Below are 21,223 nucleotides of genomic sequence, written 5' to 3' on the forward strand. Positions count from 1 at the left end.
TGGTAACTTAATTCTCTAAAAGGGGAAACACACTGTTCTATAGTCATAGAACAGAAACTTAGTAAAATTAATAATGTAATTCCTCGCTTTATGTCACACCATCTTCAAACTGTAGTTTTCTGTCTTTAAGATTAAAGATTAAATAAAAGACTATTCTTGTTCCTTTGTTGATGAGTGTGTATCTCAAGTGTATAAAAAATTATATCTAAATGGCCTTGTGCCTTTAGTTCCTGATCAAAAAAGATTAATCAAAAAGATGTACCTAATATTTTTTAATAAAGCCTTCTATACTAAGGATTATCTGTTTTTCAGTTAAATCTAGTTCCTAATTGATAAACTCATAACAACATGAATGAATCTCAAATGAATTATGCTAAGGGTAAGTAGCCTGATTAAAAGATTATGACTATGATTCCATTCTGTGACAGTCTAGGAAAAGCAGCCCTTACAGGAATAGGGAATCACTCACTGATCCTTTGGGACTGGGTGTGTGAGGAGGCTTGACTGCAAAGAAACAGCACAAGGAATTTGGGGGTTCAGAGAACTATTCTGTGTCCTGATTTTGGTGGTGGTTGCATGACTCTGTACATTTTTAGAAACCACAGAATTGTGAGTAATTTTATTGCATGCCAAGTAATACATTGGAAATACATAGACAGATATAAATAAAAGCAAACAGGTCAAATGTTAAAAAGATGTGTATGCACAGTGAAGTGTGAGTAGGGCTACTTAGCAGAACCTGAAAAAAGGAGATCCTGAAAATTAGATAAAACAATTTCAAGTTTTTGGAAAGTTTTCAGTTGTATTACTGAGATACATGCAAAGGATTACCCTGTCACACAGCTTGGAGGAATATCAGAGACAGTAATCGAACATTTAAAAAAGAAATGTCTTGATGGCACAGATGATCATTATATTATTGACAAATGAGTTGAAAATGCTTCAGAAGAGTCAGGTTTCACATCTAAAGACAATCTAATTTACAAAATATTTTCCTTTTTATTTAAGCACAAATGTGATTAAATGATATTTGTATCTAAATCTAAAGGAATCACTCAGGAAGAATAAGATACAGTTCTGTATGATAAAAAATATGGTCATAGTTTAATTGGTGATACTTATTGGGCCATAAAATAATTGTACATCTTAGAATTGATGGAATTTCAGATTTAATCTAACACAGTATTAACTTCTTAGATATCTTTTTGAAGGTGTTTTATACATATAGACAAGCAAATGTGTATATCATTTCTGTGCAGAGGTTGCCATGCTTACGCACTGTTCTTCTGCTTATCCTTTTTAAACTTTATGTTCTAACTTGGAATGTTTTCTATATCAGTATGTAAAGTTGTTCTCCATTCTTATAAAAGCAAACTAAACTGCATAGTGTTCTAGTGTAGGCTGTACTCTAGTCAGTTACCATTAATTGACATTAATTGACATTGAATAAATATTAACTACATATAATTTATACATCGGCAAGTATCTATAGAATAATGTCCTTGAGGGGGATTTGTGGGATTGAATGGTTATGTGCATTTGTCCTGGATGTAGAGTGATCCTACCAACTTGCATAGTTTTCAGTGTTCAGGCTTACCTCTAGGAGGGAATTAATCGCATTTGTATCTGAAAGGTTAAAAAAAAATGGAATTTCATTGTAGGTTTAAATTTTATTTCTGGTTTTGTGAGTGATACTGAACATCTTGTCATACATTTGAATTACTTGATTTCCTTTTCTTCAAACTGTCTATTCCTTTGCCCATTTTTCTTTGGGTTATTGGCCTTTTTCTTACAGGTTTTGCCCTTTGTCACTGACATAAATAGTTTATCTAATAGTTGTTTGTCCTTTAACGGTTCTTATTGTGGGGTTTGTCATGTACTTTAAGACTTTTTAAATAGGCAAATATATTCATCTTTTATGGATCCTGGGTTTTATGTCACAGAAGTCTTTTCCCTGTCTTGAGAAAGACATTTTCTCATGTTTTGTTTTTTGTTTTATTTTTTCTTTGTGTAGTTTTTGTTGATACATTTCATTGAAATATAACATACATTCAGAAAAGTGTAAGAATAAATGTACAGCTTGTTGAGTTTTTATGTACACTTTTATGACCAGTACCAGGGTGAGAAAATAGAATTCCAGCAGAATAAGGGAATTTCCCTTGTGTGCCCCTCCAGGTCCAGTTGACCAAGGATAACTACTCACCTGACTTTTGACCTTGGTATAAATGTCCCTGACTGAGACTGTTCTCCTTGAGTCTTCCTTCTGTATTTCAGGGCTGTGATTGTGAGCTTTCAGCCCTGCTGTAGGAGGTGGCTGTAGTTGGCTCATTCCTACTGTTGTATAGTGTACAGTTATATGAATAGACCAGTATTTATCTATCCTGCTGCTAATGGACATTTGAGTTTTTTTTTAATTTTTGGCTGGTGTTAAGAGTGCTACCCTGAGCCCTGGGTGTGCGTGTGTTTGGCTTTTATGGAAACAGCTGGACTGTTGGCCAGTGTCTACACAAGTGAACTGCTCTCCCACCTGGAGTGTGTGAGAGTTTAATCTGCTCTTGTTTTGCTTGTGTTCAGTGTTCTCTTTCTCATTTCATCCATTCTGGTTGAGGAATCATTTTAGGGTTTTACTTGATGACAGTTTCAGTATAGCACTTACTTACATTTGTTGGATGTTTGGATATTCTTTTTTATGAAATGCCTGTTATCTGGGTGTCACTTCTTTGTGAGATACATATGTTGTAACTAGCTTCACCTTGGTTTGCCTTTTGACTCCTTTATTAGTATCTTTTCGATAAAAAAGATTGTAATGGAATGGAATGTAGTTTATACATTTTTTCCTTTGTGACTAGTGTATGTTTTGTGTCTTAAAGTATAAGGATCTCTGCCTGTATCAAGGTTATTAAGAAACTATGGATGAAGTTGATGAAGTATTTTAAATGACAAAATATTATTAAAAAATATACTGAGAAGTATAATTGAAACTGTTAACCATTTTACTCACTTTGATTTAACATTTTTGGCATTGCTGCTTCAGATCCCTTTTAGAACTAGATAAATTAATAAAAGTATATTTTATACAGCTAACGTCTAAGCCAAAGCTTGTCCCTTTCTTCTTCATTCTTTCAGGGTATCAATCTCATATTTTCTAACCTTTTGTAAATATAACCACATCATGACACATGGTAGAATGTTTTAGAAATCTGCATATATATGTATGTTACATATATTATATACATTAAGGTGGGTTTTTTTTGTTTGGTAACTTGCTCATTTTACCTAAGCATCTGTAGCCATGTAGTTCTAGTTCATTCACTTTAACCTATTTATCACATTCTGCAACTTGAATCACCAGTAGTGCAGTAGTTCATTTATCTTTTATTCATTTATCTATCTGTGTACTGTTTAAATAATGTTATTGTTTACTTGATTACATTTCTCATGTTTTGAACATTTAGGGTTTTATGCCAGTTTTTACTTTTATAAATGAGATTGAAGAAAATCTTGGGGTGTAAATTTTGGTTGTGAAAGTCTTCCCCTTGAGACACATTATAGCTTAGTTGTTACAAATGTAGGTGCTGGTGTCTCAATGGTTAGGTTCAAACTCTAGTTTCTTTTCTTACTAACTTTGTGATGTTGGGCTTAATTTCTTGATCCTCAGTTTTCTTATCTGTAAAATGGAGCTACTGATAGTATCTACTCATTGAGACAATTCATGTGAAATTCTTAGAAAAGTGGCTATGGATATTAACTAGTATAATTCGATTCCTGTGAGTATGGTTACTAGGACTAGGAATGTGGCCATTTTTAAGGCTGTTATGTATATTGCCATATCTTCTGTGAACCTTTTAATTATAATTATACATTCATTTATCCTGAAGTATGGCAGAGAAAGGTTCATTTAATATCTCTGAGAAATGAGATCGTGTAACTAGAGGAAACTCTTAGGAATAATTTTATATTGGCTGAGAAAATGGACAGCTTGATTTTAACTCTGCCTTTCTTTGTAGGTAGCTCTAGAGAGTGTCAGAGTTTCTGGGAGAAAACCAGATGCTTTATTAGTATTTGTTCCTTGATATTGCTGTGGTTGTATTTGTAGCTGAATAACAGGTGACAGGAGTATCTGAGTTAATAATTACCTCTGTTAACATCCGTTTCTTTTTCAGGGCAAGGAGCAGGAGCATACGTTTGTCTTTAGACTGGATCATCCCAAAGCATGCAAACATTTATGGAAATGTGCTGTGGAGCATCATGCCTTCTTCCGCCTGCGAGGCCCTGTACAAAAGAATTCTCATCGATCAGGATTTATTCGATTAGGATCACGGTTTAGATACAGGTGAATGTTTGTGGCTGTTTGCTGTATCTTTCATAGTTTCATAGAGGCCAGAAAATGTAGCCCGGTTCCTCATTTGCAGATGTGAAAACTAGAGCATAGAAAGATGAATCAGTTTGCCAGAGTTTTTCTTTGGCCAAAGTAGAAGAAAAAATGGTATATGTTGTTATTGGTTGTAATGTCCTGAAAAGATAAGAGAATATTGTAACAGTGTAATGGATTCCATATCCCTCTTGATGTTTTCTTTTTTTTTTTTTAAAGGAGTAATTTAACAGAATTTTTCCTATTAAAAACAGTTTAGTTATATAAAATACTGACCACAGTCCCTGTGTTGTATGCTATATCCTTGTAGCTTGTTTATTTTATGCAAAGTAGTTTGTACCTCTTAATCTTCTTCCTGTCTTTTGCCCACCTCCCTTCCCTCTCCCCACTAGTAACCACTAGTTTGTTCTCTGTGTCTGTGAGTCTGTTCTGTTCACTCGTTTACTTTTTAGATTCCATGTATAAGTGCTGTCATAGAGTATCGTTCTGACTTATTTCACGTAGCATAATACCCTTCAGGTCCACCCATGTTGCTACAAATGGCATTATTTCATTCTTCTTTACGGCTGAGTAATAGTCTATTGTGTACATCTACCACATCTTCCTTATCCTTTTATCTGTTGATGAACATTAATGTTTGCTTTGTGTATTAATTAACCCCTAGTTTAAATCCACTTAGTAGGAGTTTTAAGTAGTCTTTATCCAGCAGCTGGATACCATGTAGAAAATGGGTATGGTGTACTAGTGGGATATTAATCTGGATAATATTTCTGGTCCCTATAAACCTGACATTCCATTGTTCTTGCATACTCCATGATTGTTAGTCATAAGCTAGAAATGTTTTGGTTTACTCAGAGTAGCTTATTGTTGCTGAGTTTTCAGCATGTTTCAGTATGATTTAAAGAAGGAATGGATAACATCAGTAATGTGGCAAGTTGACTGTGTGTGGAATTCATGTAAGAGAGCTTCTATTTTACTTACATTAAAACGGGGGCATTTTGGAAAAATTTAAATGGCAATGAAGATAAGTATTAAATATTAAAATAGTTTTAATATTTCTGAAAAAGTCTTCTGAAAAGCATATCACAGTTAGAGAAAGTAATGGAAAATCTTGAGTTAATTGTACATCTTGCATTGAGAAGTGTGGGTGGGAAAGAGAGGCGTTCTATAAAAGCACAGATATTTCAAACTTACTTAATATATTATTAGGTGATGTGCATAATTAGGAAAAAACAACATAACTTGTGTTGCATCTTTCATACAAGCATGAAGAGTGAAAAGAATGGTGTGATAAAGAGAGTCATCAAGACTATTTTGATAAAGTTCAGGAGGGTTCTTTTAAGGAAAACCTCATTTTGTGTATCTGGTTACTGTAAGCCTGAAATTCTCTTGTTCCTGTTAAATGTCTCTTTTATTTTAGTGGGAAGACTGAGTATCAGACCACTAAGACCAATAAAGCAAGAAGATCAACATCCTTTGAAAGAAGGCCAAGCAAGCGGTATTCTCGACGAACTCTGCAAGTGAAAGGTGAAATGCAGCCCTGTTTCCAAGGACTGTTTCTTCCTGACAGTTTATCTTGTGCTGTATTATTGACTGGAGGGAAAGATGTCTCAGTCTTCTTACCTCTGTTACATCAGGAGTACTAAAGTACTCTTATTTAAATAATTGCATTTGCTTCTGGCATAATCAGTTTTTAAAAATACAAGGGGAAAAACTGCCCATACTGTTGCTGAGGTTAAGCTTGAAGCTAGTCACAGTTCCGGAGAAGGCAGTGGCACCCCACTCCAGTACTCCTGCCTGGAAAATCCCATGGATGGAGGAGCCAGGAAGGCCGGAGTCCATGGGGTCGCTGAGGGTCGGACACGACTGAGCGACTTCCCTTTCACTTTTCACTTTCCTGCATTGGAGAAGGAAATGGCACCCCACTCCAGTGTTCTTGCCTGGAGAATCCCAGGGACGGGGGAGCCTGGTGGGCTGCCGTCTATGGGGTCGCACAGAGTCAGACACGACTGAAGTGACTTAGCAACAGCAGTCACAGTTCAGACACTGTGCTAAGTTTGTGTTCAGTTTTTGTTCTTACTCTTTTAGTTCTTCTGTAGAACAACATCTTCCCTCCCTTTTTGACTTTCAGATCTCCCTTAAGTATTTTTTAAAACATTGGTATATAATGAATAAATTTTAAGTAAAGATTATTTTGTATTGTGTTATAATACTAAAGATTCTGTTAAGTGTAATTTTTATATTTAATCATCAGTGTACATTGTACATAGTCATTTCCAAATTCATAAATGTTCCTTATTGTTTGTTACTTTAATTATATAATACAAAGAGTGGTTTACTTTGACCAGTAAGCTACAACTTGTGATGGTTTCAAATCAGAGTTGAATTTTTAAAAATTATTTATTTGGCAGTGCTGGGTCTTAGTTGTGGCACTTGGGTCCTCGGTCCCTGTTGTGGCATGTGTGATTTTCAGTTGTGGCATGTGAGTTCTTAGTTGCAGCATGTGGGATCTAGTTCCCTAACTAGGGCTCAAACCCAGGCCCCTACATTGGGAACAGAGTCCCAGCCACTGGACCACCAGGGAAGTCCCCAGATTGCATTTTAAGTATGTCCAGTGTCAGAGTTATAAATAATTGCCATGATCTGATATTGGCAGTATCAGTTTTTTCAGAAAACTGACTTACAGTCATATGTTTTGATGTACCTATAAATTAAGTAATATGTAGCTATAAATGAAACCATTTCAGTTTGTTTAATATCCTTAATTACCTCATAGACTCCACTGATGATTTTTCGCTATCAGCTTATTCTGGAGGCTTGCAGATGATTCTTTTCTTTTTTTAATGTATACTTATTTTATTGCCTTATTTAAAAATTGGAAATAATTGTCATTACTCACTTTAATGGCATGAACCCTAGAACACTTTTGTGAAATGAAGATTTTTAAATATAGTGGAATGTAGCTTACAAAGCAGTTAGTCAGGGTTTACTTTTGTAGTCACTTCCCTTGGTGGTCCAGCAGTTAAGACTCCGTGCTTCCAGTGCAGGGGGCATGGGTTCAGTCACTGGTTGAAGAACTAAGATCCTGCATGCTGTGCTGTGGGACAAAAAGTTTAAAAAAAAAAAAAAATGGTAAAGCAGTTTATCATGTTGGAGGGAAACTAATGGGATGTTTTCTTTTTTCTGTCAGCAAGTACAGGAAAACCTGAAGAACTCAGGTGGGTAATGTCTTGCTCTTTAGGGGTTGATACTAGAACGTTTTAACATTTCTGTAGTTGCTGTCATTAATCCAACAAATATTTGTTGAAGGCCTGTCAGAGTGTTTCCTTGTCCCTGAGCATGGTAGACATGGCAGGGAACAAATGAATACATAGTGCCAGATAAAGTTGGCGCAACAAAAATAAAGCTATTTAAAGAAAAAGAGTGGGTTGGTTAGCTGTGCTATTCATATTGAGAATGACATACATTTGTTATTGGTGTGTGACTGAGGATATGCAGATGAATAAACTGTCACCCTTGCTCTCAGGGAGCTCAAAGAATGAAGGTTGATTTGTAGATAAGCAGTTCATTTTACTCCTGGGGTAAATCCCACTTGGTCATGGTGTATAATCTTTCTTTATGTTATATGTTGCTGGATTTGGTTCACTAGTTTTGTTGTGGATTTGTGTGTCTGTATCATCAAAGACACTGGTCTGTAGTTTTCTTGTACTGTCTTTATCTGGGTGGTTCTGGCTTCATAGAATGAGTTGGGGAATATTTCCTTCTAATTTTAGGGCAGAATTTGTAAAGAATTCTTTAAATATATGGTAGAATTCACCATTAAAACCATCTGGCCTGGGCTTTATTTATGTCACATTTTAAAATTTCCAGTTCAGTTTCTTGTTGTAGATGTATTCATATTTAATTTTTATCTTGAATCAGTTTAGGAGTTTGTGTTTTTCTGGAATTTTTCCATTTTACCTAAATAATCTAATTTATGGCATACAATTGTTCATATTTTTCTCTTTTCCATTTTATTTTTGTAAGCTTTGTGGTGATGTCCCCTCATTCAGGACTTCCCAGGTGGCACAGTGGTAAAGAACCTACCTGCTAATGCAGGAGACGCAAGAGACACGGGTTTAATTCCTGGGTGGGGAAGATCTCCTGGAGGAGGAAATGGCAACCTACTCCAGGATTCTTGCCTGAAAAATCCCATGGACAGAAGAGCCTGGCGAGCTACAGTCCTTGGGGTCAAAAAGAGCTGGACACGACTGAATGACTGAGCACACACACCCCTCATTAATTTCTGATTTCAGTTCTTTGAGTTTCGTTTTCCCTTGGTCACTCTAGATAAAGGTTTCTCAGTTTTGTTGGCCTGTTTGAAGAACCAGCTTTTGGTTTCATTTAGTTTCAGCCAGCTTTTGGTTTTGCTCTACATCCTATTTCGTTAACTTTCTCTCTGGTATATTATTTCATTCCTTCTGCTTGCTTTTTATTTAGTTTTCTTTTTCTGGTGTTTTTAGGTGGAATATCAGTTTATTGGGATTTGAGATCTTTATTGTTTTAATATAACATTTATAGCTGTGAATTTCTCTCCAAGCACTGCTTTAATCATATTTCATAAGTTTTGTTTTGTTGTATTTTCATTTTTATTCCTTCAAATTATTTTCTGATTTCTCTTGTGATAGCTTCTTTGGCCTATTGACTGCTCGGGAGGTATCTTGCTTAACATACACATTTGTATGTTAAATTTTCCTCTCTCTCTCTTTATTTTGTTCCGTTGTGGTTATAGAATGTACTTCACATGATTTTGATCCCTTTACAGTTGCCAAAGCCTATTTTATGGCCCAGCATGTAGTTTATCTTGAAAAATGGTTCATGTATGTGTACTTAAGAATACTGTTTATTCTGCTGTTGAGTGTCATGTCCTATAGATATGTTAGGTCTGCTTGATTGTTACTGTTGTTCACTTCCATTTCATCATTGATCTTGGGCTAGTCCTGTCCTTTATTAAATGTGGACTATTAAAGTCTCCAGTTAGTTGTCTGGTTCTTTCTTTGTGCTTCATGTATTTGGAACTTCCTAGGAGGTGCATATGTTGTTTATGATTATTTTATTCTTCCTCTCTTTTTCTAGTAACTGTTTTGCATTAAAGTCTACTTAGTCAGATATAAGTGTGGTCAGTCCAGTTCCCTTGTGGTTGCTTTTCCATGGCTTAGCTGTTTTTATCAAATTTGGAAAATTTTTACTTATTATTTCTCACATTTTTTCCCCTGCTCTTTCTCCTCTCCTTCCAGGACTCCCATTTCATGCACGTTGCTCTCCTGATGGGACCTGCAGACCTCCAAGTGTGTTTATGTTCCCTCATTCTTTTTCTTTCTGTCCCTCAGACTAGATCATCTCATTTGACCTACCTTCAAGCTACTGGTTCTCTTGTCTGCTAAAATCTGCTGTGTGTTCCTCTAGTGAACTTTTTGTTCCAGTTACGGTACATTTCAACTCCAGAATTTCTTTTTTTTTAAGATAATTTCTCTGTTTAAAATACTCTTTATTTGTGAACGCAGTGTTGTCATACTTTTATTTTTTCACATGTGGTTTCTTTACTTCTCAGGTATATTTAAAATAGCTGATTTACATTCTGGATACAGGGAGCAAATTGTCTTCTTGGCCTCACCCACCTGGAGTAAGGCTCCCACAACACTGAACACAGGAGAACCAGGAGGAGAGAAAACTGAGTTTCAGATTCCAGTCTCAGCTTTCAGACTGAGTAGATTGTCTTGAATAAATGTCTCCATTTGATGTATTCTTTTAATGATTTTTTTTTAAAACAATTTTCACCAGCCAAATATTTGTTTTGCTGGGAAGAGGATTTGCCCCATCTTCAGACCATGATTCTTGAAGTCTTGCTTCTGATGACTCAGTTAGTAGTAGTAGTGTAGTTTCATGTAATGCTTCTCAACCATTGGTGTGAAGCAGAGCCTCCTGGAATGCCTGGTAAACTATCAGATTCAAGACATACAAATCTGGTATCGTTCTCATTAAAAAAAAAAAAAACAAACAACAAATTTGTATAATCTCCTATGCGGCAGATGTATAACTAGAGCTCCTTCAGAAGGAGTTGTTTTGGGTGCTGAGTAGGATTGGTCTCACCTTGCCATGTCGTATTCAGTTTTGTTTTCATTTAGAAAACCAGTAAAGCCAGGCTATGATTAGTGACTCATCACAGAAGCACTCTGCTTTTTGAGTAAGGATTCCTCTAAAGTTCCTTTAGCTGTCAGTAAGCTGTTAACAATAAATAAATCAGTAGAGTAAGGAGAAAGGTGAGAAATTTTGTCTACTGTAAGTTTTTGAGAGTGAAAGTGTTAAGTTGCTTAGTCATGTCTGGCTCTTTGCAGTCCCATGGACTGTATCTCACCAGGCTCCTCTGTCCATGGGATTTTCCAGTCAAGAGTACTGGAGTGGGTTGCCATTTCCTTCTCCAGGGATCTTCCCAACCCAAGGATTGAACTCAAGTCTCCTTCATTGCAGGCAGATGCTTTACCATCTGAGCCACCAGAGAAGCCCTGTGAATTTTTAGTTAGGTAAAAACATTTTCTATGTTTTCTGAGCATGCACTTTAGTTTTTCTTGGGTTTATTTTTAAGCTATGCTTTTAAGAATGGTGGAGAAATGTTAAGAGGTGTTCTGTGTAAAGTATTTTATTTGTCTTTTGTTTGTTTAATTAATCATGTTTTGCTTCCCTGAAAAACAGGCTAGGACAGAATATTAGAACTTAAAGTGAAGAGGCTCTTGCATAAATGTAAAAGAAAGCATTCAAGCAGTGATATGTAGTTGAAAAATTAACTTATTTTATTTGCAGGAGTTTGTCCTCCTGTTAATTTTTCTGAAATATATATTTCTGACCAAAAAGTTAATATGACTATATAGTCTCTTTTCTAGAATTGAGATTGGTTTAACCTTAGTTAAATTTTACTGTGTCTTCCTGAGCAATGCTTTTGGCTCTGTAAAACAGAGCAAAAATGGGGTATTTAAACAGATACTTTATTACTTTTTAATTAGAATAAATTTTTAGGAATGAAATGTAGAGGAGGGCCACTCTCCTGAAAGTTACTGAGCCCTGCTCCTGACAGTGCTTGAGAGAGCCTGAGCTGGGACTGGCAGGAATGCCCTTTCATTCCTGCCCTTGGGTTTCTGTTTGCATGAGCAGCTTCTCCAGTGAACCATGGAAAACAGTACTGTTTGAAAAAGCACAACTATTTGACCTGAAAAACTGTGCTTGTTTGAATAACAGGTTTTTAAATTGGCTGAGGTTAGTTTCTAACTACTCCCTCATGGGTCTTGACAATGTAAACTATCTTAGGAACAGGTGACATTTTAAAGGACAGTTCACATTTCATTTATTAGTACTTCTTGCACAGACTTAGTGAACAGACTTGAAGACAGAAAAGAGGAAAAGAAGAAATGGTGGAAGAAATGATGCATAGAGAAGGCATTAGAGCAAAACATTTCTTTAAAAAGGAAGCTGCATTGGGTCAGTAACGAAAAGTAATCTGTTACTTTCATACTAGCGGAGGTGAAAGAATAGGTGCAGTGATGAGAAAACAGTGCTTCCTGTCTTCCATGTTGTTCTAAAACAGGGAGCGAGAGTCCTGTATCACTTACTATAAGTGCTTTTTTTCCTCTCATGATATTTCTTCATCTTTTACCTATCACCTCCTGGAGTTATTCCCAGTTCAAAGAAAAGCTTCAGAGTGTAACCAAAGGGCCACAGAGTAATGTGTCATTTCTGAACCATACAGATTGAGTGGGTTTTCATTAACGTGGAGATTAAGAGTTCTTAATATAATACAGTGTGTTTTGGGAATTACAGCAAGATTAGTAAAAGAAATTCTGCCTGACAGGTGTTTTGTTTCCCAGTGGCTCTGGCAACAGATTCTACACTAAACATATATATTTTTAAAGATTTTGTTTGTTTGTTTGTTTAGTTGTATTTGTCACTGTTCTTTGTGCTTTGCTAAGAGCTCCATGCAAATAAGGAAACTGCAGTTCAGAGAGCGAAGCTAGTGGTGCTGTTTGGATTTGAACCCAGGCAGTAGAGGTGCTTGTTCTGCTGACTTGACTTGTAATAGAGCTGTGGTTAGTAAAATATGAGATATAAAATGGTTACTCCTCCTCCCCCAGCCTTTTAGCAAGGCCTTTTCATCTTGAGTTCTTTCTTAATTGGTTTTCTTTCATCATCATTTACTTCTGTTTTGTTCTCCCTCTCTGAGAAGGCTCCTGGATCCTGTATTCAGAGTTTATTTTGTGTTTGTGAAGCTTTGCCCATTTCCTGTTGCTGGCATGACATCCTGGCTGGGTATGGTATTCTTTGAGGATTGCCATGGAGAACTCTGTGCTAGCCTGATACTGGCAGTGATGTGCTTTTACATCTCCTTAAATTCTTTGCTGAAGTGTTTCCTTGTCCTTGAAGGTCAGCAGTATAACAATAAGGAACTGAATGTATTTAATTCTGCATTTCATCTCCTTGGAATACAATGTTCTCGTTAAATCTATAGATTATTTTTCTCACTTTCAGAGAAGATTTTTTTTTTTTTTTTAAATGACACTGAATATATTTTCAGTTACCTTAGCTGAATTCCTTTTCTCGGGATACTAGTTATGCTCATTTTAGAAGGTCTGAAGTCAGTAAACTCTTTTATTTACTTTACTCTGTTGTGTCAGTATCTCATCTTTGGGTTCTTGTTGAATATTTGTTCTTTTTTTTGCCAGCTTTGAGGTTTGTTTCTGTTTATTATGTTGTATTATATGCTGAGTTTTTTTAAGTGCTTTTTTGGGGGTAGTGGGAAGGGAATGAGCACAGCCTAAACTAAAGATTTAAATGCATACTTACAAATCATTTGGAGGAGAAGGGTGTATAGAGAAACTTCTAAGTTTATAGTAAGGCCTATTGAGTTATAAAATGCTGAATGACCTTGGAAAATCTTTAGAGGGTAGGAATATACAGAAGAAGTGACAGGTAAGTTTGTGTGGGTGTTTGTACTTAATGCCTTAAGGAATCATTTGTGCAGCTGTCTTTATTTTGTTGTCTTTGACAGATGTTGTCCAGTGAATAAACAAGATTAATAGTGACTAATTAGATTAATAGTATATATCTAAAGCACAAGTAGAATACAGGTATATGGGAATATCATATGAGCAGAAAAGTGTTTGCCAGTAAAAGCAGATGTATTCTGGACATCATCCATTCTTAGTTTTGGGTGCTCATGGTAATTTTTTTCTTTTTTTTTTTCCCCATTACAGTGTTCACAACAATGTTTCAGCTCAGAGTAATGGTTCCCAACAGGTAAGAGAGTATTAAGCTTCTAAAACACTAGAACACTATCAATATGATAAACAGTAGTATTATTAACTCAGTTTTCATACTGGTGTAACCTCAGAAAAGTTTTGTGCATTTTCTTTTTATCTGTAAAATGGCTCAACAATATGAGACCTGTTACTTTATTCTCTTAAGATGTTAGAAAAGGTTTTAATGTTATAATAAAACATTTTCTGACCTTGTAAATCCTGTAAAATGAAAAAATACCAATATTCAGTTAGATTATTATCTGTCCCAAAGGTGGTATATAACTTTCAAGCATTTGTTTATTGCTATGTTTATTACTGTCGTATCTGTTCACTGTGTAGTTAGTATTCCATGTTAATATTCTACTTACTGGTGAAAAGATCTTTTCTAATTTTTGTCCAAAGGCTTGGGGTGTGAGGTCCACTGTGCCTGTGATTCCTTCTGGTCCTGTGGTAGTGGAGGTCGAGAATCTCCCAAGGAGTCCTGGAGCAGACCATCATGACAAGAAATGGTTCGTTTATTCATTAAACCAAAATAAAGTGTTGCTTGCCTAAGGGTGTTCTGAATCCCCAGCCATAATCTTAGACTACTTGAAATATGATTGAAAGCAAATTATTCATATTTGTAAGGTGACAAAAAAAGCATGTTGTTTTTGGGATGAGTAAGGGATGCAGATGAAGCAGGGTGACAGTGTCAGTGAAGCCTGTGAGATGGCTCTCCTGACTGGTTAGTGTGAGCTGGGAGTGGTGGTGCTTTTCTGTTGAAAAAGACTTTAGTGCTACTTGATAGGACCTTTTCCCAGATCCGTAAGGATCATGTCTTCATTCCATCTTATTCTACACAACATGATGCTATTGCTTTGGATGTGGTTTCTTTATTAAAGACTTGAGGAGATAAAGCCAAAACAGAAACATAATTATAGTCCAATAGAACAAAGCATGAAATATTCCATGGGGAAGGGGTGGAGAAATAATCTAATGATGGGAAGATACTTCCTTTATTTAGAGTCCCAGGGTCTTTTTTTTTTTTTTTTTTTTAGACTAATAGTGCACAAATACGGATACTTTGTGGCTTATGGGATTAATCCATGGGTTTCATCCCTTCCCAAATAAATGTATGTGGCCTGGGAGGCTCCTTGGGGATTATTTGATTGAGTGGTCATGTTGGGCATCATCTGTTCGAGTTTTGTCTGTTTATGATATGAACTTTGATAATTGATAGGATTTTTCTCTTTTTCTCTTGCTCTCAGTTTGTTTACCTGAAATCTAATGAGTTTCTGTTGGTGATCTCAAGGTTTGGGTCAGCTTTCTGTGCAACCAGCTCTTCCTTCATGGTGGTGGGTCAACAGTGGTTGGTGATTATTTTCAGTCTTTGCTATGTAATTGTTTTTCACTGTTATTTTGGCTTAACTAACAGCAAGGTGCTTTGCTTTTGATGATTGGGCATATTTTTGCTTCAGTTCCAAATAACTTGATAAGTTTCTAAGATCAAGGTGTTTTTGCCCTTGTGTTTTCCCATGACCCTCCCCCTCCCTTTCTACTTGAGAATATGCTAGGGGTACTTTGTGTGTGTGTGTGTGCATGTGGGCACACACTTAAAGGATAAACAGCGAGGCTTCTACATGTCAAATTTTAGTCTTTATTTTTTTAAGCCGTTAAAAACAGTTTCTTTAGTTTCTTACTGAAAACACAGCTCCAGTAAGAGGCTACGTTTTGTCTCCTTGTTACTGCCAAGTCTTTGGCAAAGAAACATAGTACTGAGATTTCAACTAAAAAAGAGCTCATTTAATACATGCTTACATTTTATGTTAATATGGAATGAGAGTCTGGTTTGTTTGTATCTGTATAGTGTTTAAATCTTTAGCTTCTCAATTTTAATTGGTACATATTTAAATCTATTTAATTTGATTTGTTAGGCATTACTCAGTTCCTTTGATGCAGCATTAAAAAAGAGAATGCTGAGTCTCTGAGTACTGAATTTCAAGAAAAATAAATTTGGAGCTGTATGTCCTTCTTTATATAACTGTATTGTGACCGCTTTTGTGGAAATGGAGCACAGTGGTGGCCCTCAGGCCCAGCATGCCTCAGTGTGTGTCAGCAAGACCTGGGACTAAGCATAGAGCTGGCCTGTCTTGGAGCTGATGGGTTCCCCAGCCTTAAGATGAATCTACATTTTAATTTCTCTTTCTGCATGCTCTGATTCTAATACTTTCACATGAATCTAAAACAGTCCTCCTTTAGAAAGTGATGTTAATAAAATTTGGAAATGCTCCCTGGGTTTGGACGGTTGGATGGAATAATGGACTATTCTATTTCTGGTAGATAACTTTTAACCGGTTTAAATGTACTCCTTGTTCACTTCTGTAGCTTTTTATGGCTGATATCTTCTAAATGACACCATTATTTGAGTGAATGATTTGGTATGTCAGTATAGAAGTACCCAATGTTTAAACTATCTTTTGAGAATTTATGTATTTAAAACCCATTATCTACTTATAAACAAAACTGAATACTATGTGGAAAATCTTGCATATGTAGGGGAGAATATAAACCAAATTTTCTAAATTTTTAGAGACCCTAGATTGAGGGCTGTGAGTTTTCTGGGTTAGATCTGATGAACAGCTTGTATTGCAGTTGAAGGAAAGATGATAATTTTATTGTTTAAAAAAAAAACAAAAAAGGCTTCCAAATTTGTTCTGAAAATCCTTTTAGCTAATTTATTTTCAGTTTCCTTAAGGAAGAAAGGTGAAGATGCATGCCTTAGTTGAATAGAATGTCTGTCCTTAGACATTTTTATAATTGGGGTGATTTTTTTCCCTTTGTAGTTACCTTAAATGTGTGCTGCCCTTTTGGTCATGCACAAAACTCTGGAAAATGTGTTCTTTCTACTGGAGGACTCTGATCATTTCTAATCAGAAACTGCTTCTTTGCATGTTTCACTCTCTTACTTTCATATATTGTTTATAGCAATTGTGATAAAAGGCATTAACACTTTCTTGGAGGGGCTTTTTCTCATCACATTATCTGTACCTGTTGAATTTCATTCACTGTAGAAGGAACAGTGTTTCTCCATTGTTAATTGGAAACATTGATGTCCAATTACACAGCCTCTGTGAGGGCAGATTTTTTTTTAATGTTCTTTCTGAATTTTGTTTCCTAGACTTCAGTTTTATGCCACTTGATTTGTGAAATAAGTTTTCACAATTGCCCTTTGCTGTATGTGGCTTTGTCCTTATGTAAAATTGTCCTTTCTGATACTTGAATGAAGTAGATTATAAGCATTTTTTCTTCTCATTAGGACCTCAGGCAACTTTTCTGCCTTTGATTTTGATAACAGTATCGGGGACAGATACAAAGTGTCTTGGTCTCTGTGAAATTCCTTCTTTATTTAATTCACCTGATTCTGATTACTTGTGCATATTTCCATATTGCCATTTTCCACTACGTGTAACTTTGTGGATTTCCCCATTTGTTGTTCTTGGATGTTCTCATTGCATGGAGTAGATGCTGGTAACTGCTCGTAGCAGTGGTGCATGCTGGTCACATGGCCTTCTTTATTACCTCTGACACCTTCATCTTCTCCTGTTGACTAACTGTGCTCCCCTCCCACCCCAACCATCCAGGCTCTCGGCTGCCGGTGATCGCTCTCAACGTGGTGGAAACCAGTGGGACACAAGGGCCTTGTCCCCACCCCATCCTGCACCTAGAAACTATCCTGCCTTTGTCCATGAGCACAATGTGAAGAATGCAGGAGCCCAGCAGAACGCTCATTTTCCTGGCCCTGCAGCCATGACTGACATATGAGTGTTGAGCCTCTTGGGCACTAGGACTTTGTTGTGCAAGTTGACGGCATATATTTCTAGAGTTTATAGAGGATCAATCACATTAAGAAAATATAGGAGAAGATATTTTACACTGAATCACTCGTTGGGTAGTGTTGTTTGTAATTGAAATCTTCTGTGAAAGGGAAAAGGATCTGAAGAAGCTATATGCCATCAGTGATAGTGACAAATATTTTTGTGTTGCAAAGGATATTTTGGAAAGATTTTTTGTGATTTTAACATGTTAACACATCACTTAGAAGATTTTTCAGGAGAAGATTTGTGTTTATGAATAAGCTGCCCATTACGACCCCAGCCTCCATGCAGTACCAGTAGATGGAAGTGAGAAGAATCAGTCCCACTGAAAATACACACAGAAGGGAGCATGTCCAGGACAGGTGGATCAGCCTGTGGTGATACTTTTATAGGCCACTCTTACACACTATTTTTAATACTTCTGAAGTGACCTAAGTCTTAATTTCAGTTGAGTGCCTGAGGTTCTATAATTTAATTACTGTAATATTAAATTTAAAACTTACTTTTTAATAAACACAAGTATTTTAAATTAACAGAAGGTCTAGAAATCACTATAATGTGCCTCATGTAAAGAGAGGAGTCTGAATGGTTACTTTTGCATGATTAATTGATTAATCAATGGTGAGCTGAATGGTTATATTACTACTGAATGGTTGTACAAATGGAACATGTATTTACTTTTGCCTTTTCACTTTTCTCTTTTATCTCATGCATCTGATAGATTTCTCAGGTTTGCAAACAGGTTCATAATCTGGCCTTGCACAACCTCTAAAATAAAATTCTGAAGCCAAAACTATATCACCTTTAATACTTAATGCATATCACTTTTAATCACTTTTTGTATATGTTATTATTTTTGGTCCTTTATGAACTTCAGAATGTAATTGTTTGTGCTCTTTGATTTAACTCATAGAGGCAAATTAACTGGAAGAAATATATTTCTGATGTAATGGGAAATGATATAAAGGGAAGAATTTCTTTTGTCTTTTTAGAGTTTAAAAAATTTTAACAAAATTTTTAAACGTTTAACCTGTGTATATATAGAGAGAGAGTCATTTTATAGTCTGAGAATTCATAATACATCAAGATAATGAAGATTTAATTAAAAATAGCATAACTTATGTACTATTCTGCTCACCTCAGTGGTCAGTCTTACTGTCTCTACTAGATGAAGGTAAAGTTGCAGAGGGCCTTATATTAGTGGGTTCTTGGTTGCAAATATAATACAGCTTGTCAGTATAAGACATAAATAATCAGAAGTAAGTAATATTTCGGGAATTTAATTTATAGGCAGGTTTCAATCTGTATTTATTAAGTCATATATAAGTATTCTTTAATGTATCTACATATGAGCAGATACATTTCTTAAATAGGCCAGCTGAAAACTCTGGAAGGCTGTCATCATAGCATGCTTAAACATGGCCACTAATGTGTACCCCTCATGGTTCTGCTAGATTTTACATAGCTCAGATTCTTATTGTCAGTGGTGATTCTTTTTTTTTTAAGGGAATTTGAATCATAACATTTTAAACACAGAAACTCTGATTTGTTCCATTTAAGAAAAGATTTCATGGGTATGAATATGATTAAAACCTTACTATTTTTATAATAGAAACCAGAAAGAGGCATAATATCAACACAGCTTTCTGGTCTCTTAGGAAGTCCTGAGGTTTGACTTCTCTCACTTTAAAATTAATCTTAAAGTCTGAACTCCTTATATAATGCCTCATATTCATCTTACCCAGAATCCTAACTTTGGGAAGTACAGAAGGATTGTGATTGAAGAATAAACTCTTCTGTTTATAGTAAAAGTGGTCACTTCTGTACTTAGAATTTAAGTTAACACTGTTACATTTAAAAAATGGAAGAATCACATGGTTTTCCTTTGTTTGAAAACATTGTTATAAAATAGCTCTTTGCAGCAGTGGGAGGATCATAATTGTAAATTCCTGCTGATAGAGACTGGGTTGGAGGGGTGACAGGGCAAGAAGGTAGCAAAGGGTAGGAGAGTGAAGGGCTAAGGCTGAACGGTCATAGAGTCAAACCTTTCTACTTCATACAAGTTCCTGTGCTCCAGGATCTCAGAGTGCAAATGTTGGGAATATTTCTTGCTGGTATTTTCAAGATGGATATATAAATTGTTTCCAAGGTATGAACAGTTCATTAGCAGCTTAACCTAAATTAAATAAATTGTCACCAACCTTTTTATACTCTGCATTTTATTCTGTCTAAAAGGTCAGTGATCCTACGTCGTTGATTGGGGACCTAATGCACTCCAGACGCACCTTACTTGGCTGTTTACTCTCATTTTGATCAGAGGGATCCATCAGCCCAGAACACCAAGATCATGTGATTCAACTTCAGGGCTTTGGCTAATTTTGTTTAACTGATTTTAACATCTTGAATTAAGTTGGTTTTGTGTCAGCTGCATTTTTATAGAAACAGCAAAGATAGCAAAGTGACCTTTACACTTTGATGCATGAAAATACATGTGCTTCTTAAGATCATTATTTCTTTCGATGGTAAAAGCACTTCTGAGGCATTGACCTATCTCTGAGTATAATCTGACATTTCTGATCTTGATAGGGTAATCATACATACACTTTTAGATGAATTTACAGAGAAAAACAAACTTTATCCTATTATATATGTCTGTATATTACAGAGAAAAACAAACTTTATCATATTATATATGTGTCTGTAATTTTACAGAGAAAAACTTTATCCTATTATATATATGTCTCTATTTTAAAAAGCCGCCTGTGTACAAATACTGTAATATCAGTATAATTTAGATCATTTTTAAGTGGGGGCTCTTTTATTTAAAGTGTTGACTTGGAAGCTATTGGTATTCATGACATTTGTATCATTCTTTATTGTTAAAATTGCTCAGGATGTAGAAGGTGCCTTGTAAACATGTCAGGGTTATACAGCTTATGTTTCTCCTGAATGGAGGACAGGGGGGCAGCTTATTTTTCATGGGATAAAACCATTAGCTGAGCCTTAATTATGGGAGTTTCTCTTACGTACTAGATTTTTGCATATTTGTTGATTTGCTAAAAAATAATTTTGTTTAGTAACCTGGGTTTATACTTTTCATGTGTCTTGATATCCCGTGTTTCATCTTTCTGTCTTGCCAAACAGGAAAATAGACGAAAGTGTAAGGAGCAGAAGGCTCTAGTATTTGGGGTTTGAGGAGGAAGAAGAGTATTATGAAATGACTGGCTTTATAGGCATAAGAAGACACTTTGATCCCCTCTGCTTTGATCCCCTTTCTGTACATATTCACAGACGTAAACTGAGAAGTGGGAAGACGGTTGTCCTGTGTTAAGGCCATGTGCTCTGATGGTGGAGTGGTCAGCACTTGAACCACAGTGCTCTGTCTTGGTTGGAGCAGACTCTTCACTTGTAAATCATCATTAACTGCTTTGAAAGACCATTATGTCTTGTGTGCTGAGCTTTGAATATTGAGTTTGCAAATATCACATTGCATTAATTTATTTTATATCCATAGTGTATAGGACTTATATGAATTTGGAGAAATAAAATCATCTTGTGCCAATGACATTTAATCTCTTTACCCCCACATACTTCTTAATTTTGATATACATCATACCACATTATCAGTTATACCTTGCTTCCAGAATTGCTGTGAATGCTTGCATGTGAGATGG

The 21,223-nt window shown here is 35.8% G+C and overlaps 1 protein-coding gene across 5 annotated transcripts in view; it reads left to right on the plus strand.

The window, feature by feature from the left end:
• Window positions 1-21,223, plus strand: part of EPB41L5 (erythrocyte membrane protein band 4.1 like 5) — a 167,427-nt gene that overhangs the window by 64,930 nt on the left and 81,274 nt on the right. For 4 of the 5 annotated variants that reach the window (XM_006057177.4, XM_006057179.4, XM_006057180.4 and 1 more), the window contains exons 12-16: window positions 4,164-4,333; window positions 5,793-5,899; window positions 7,563-7,590; window positions 13,651-13,693; window positions 14,098-14,204. In XM_006057177.4, coding sequence (XP_006057239.1) covers window positions 4,164-4,333; window positions 5,793-5,899; window positions 7,563-7,590; window positions 13,651-13,693; window positions 14,098-14,204 — 455 coding nt within the window. Of the gene's footprint in view, window positions 1-4,163; window positions 4,334-5,792; window positions 5,900-7,562; window positions 7,591-13,650; window positions 13,694-14,097; window positions 14,205-17,315; window positions 19,760-21,223 lie in introns of those variants that run through there. The other variant, XM_006057181.3, reaches the window with a different exon arrangement.

The sequence above is a fragment of the Bubalus bubalis genome, chromosome 2 (genome assembly GCF_019923935.1).
Source record: "Bubalus bubalis isolate 160015118507 breed Murrah chromosome 2, NDDB_SH_1, whole genome shotgun sequence".
NCBI classification, from domain to species: Eukaryota; Metazoa; Chordata; class Mammalia; order Artiodactyla; family Bovidae; genus Bubalus; species Bubalus bubalis.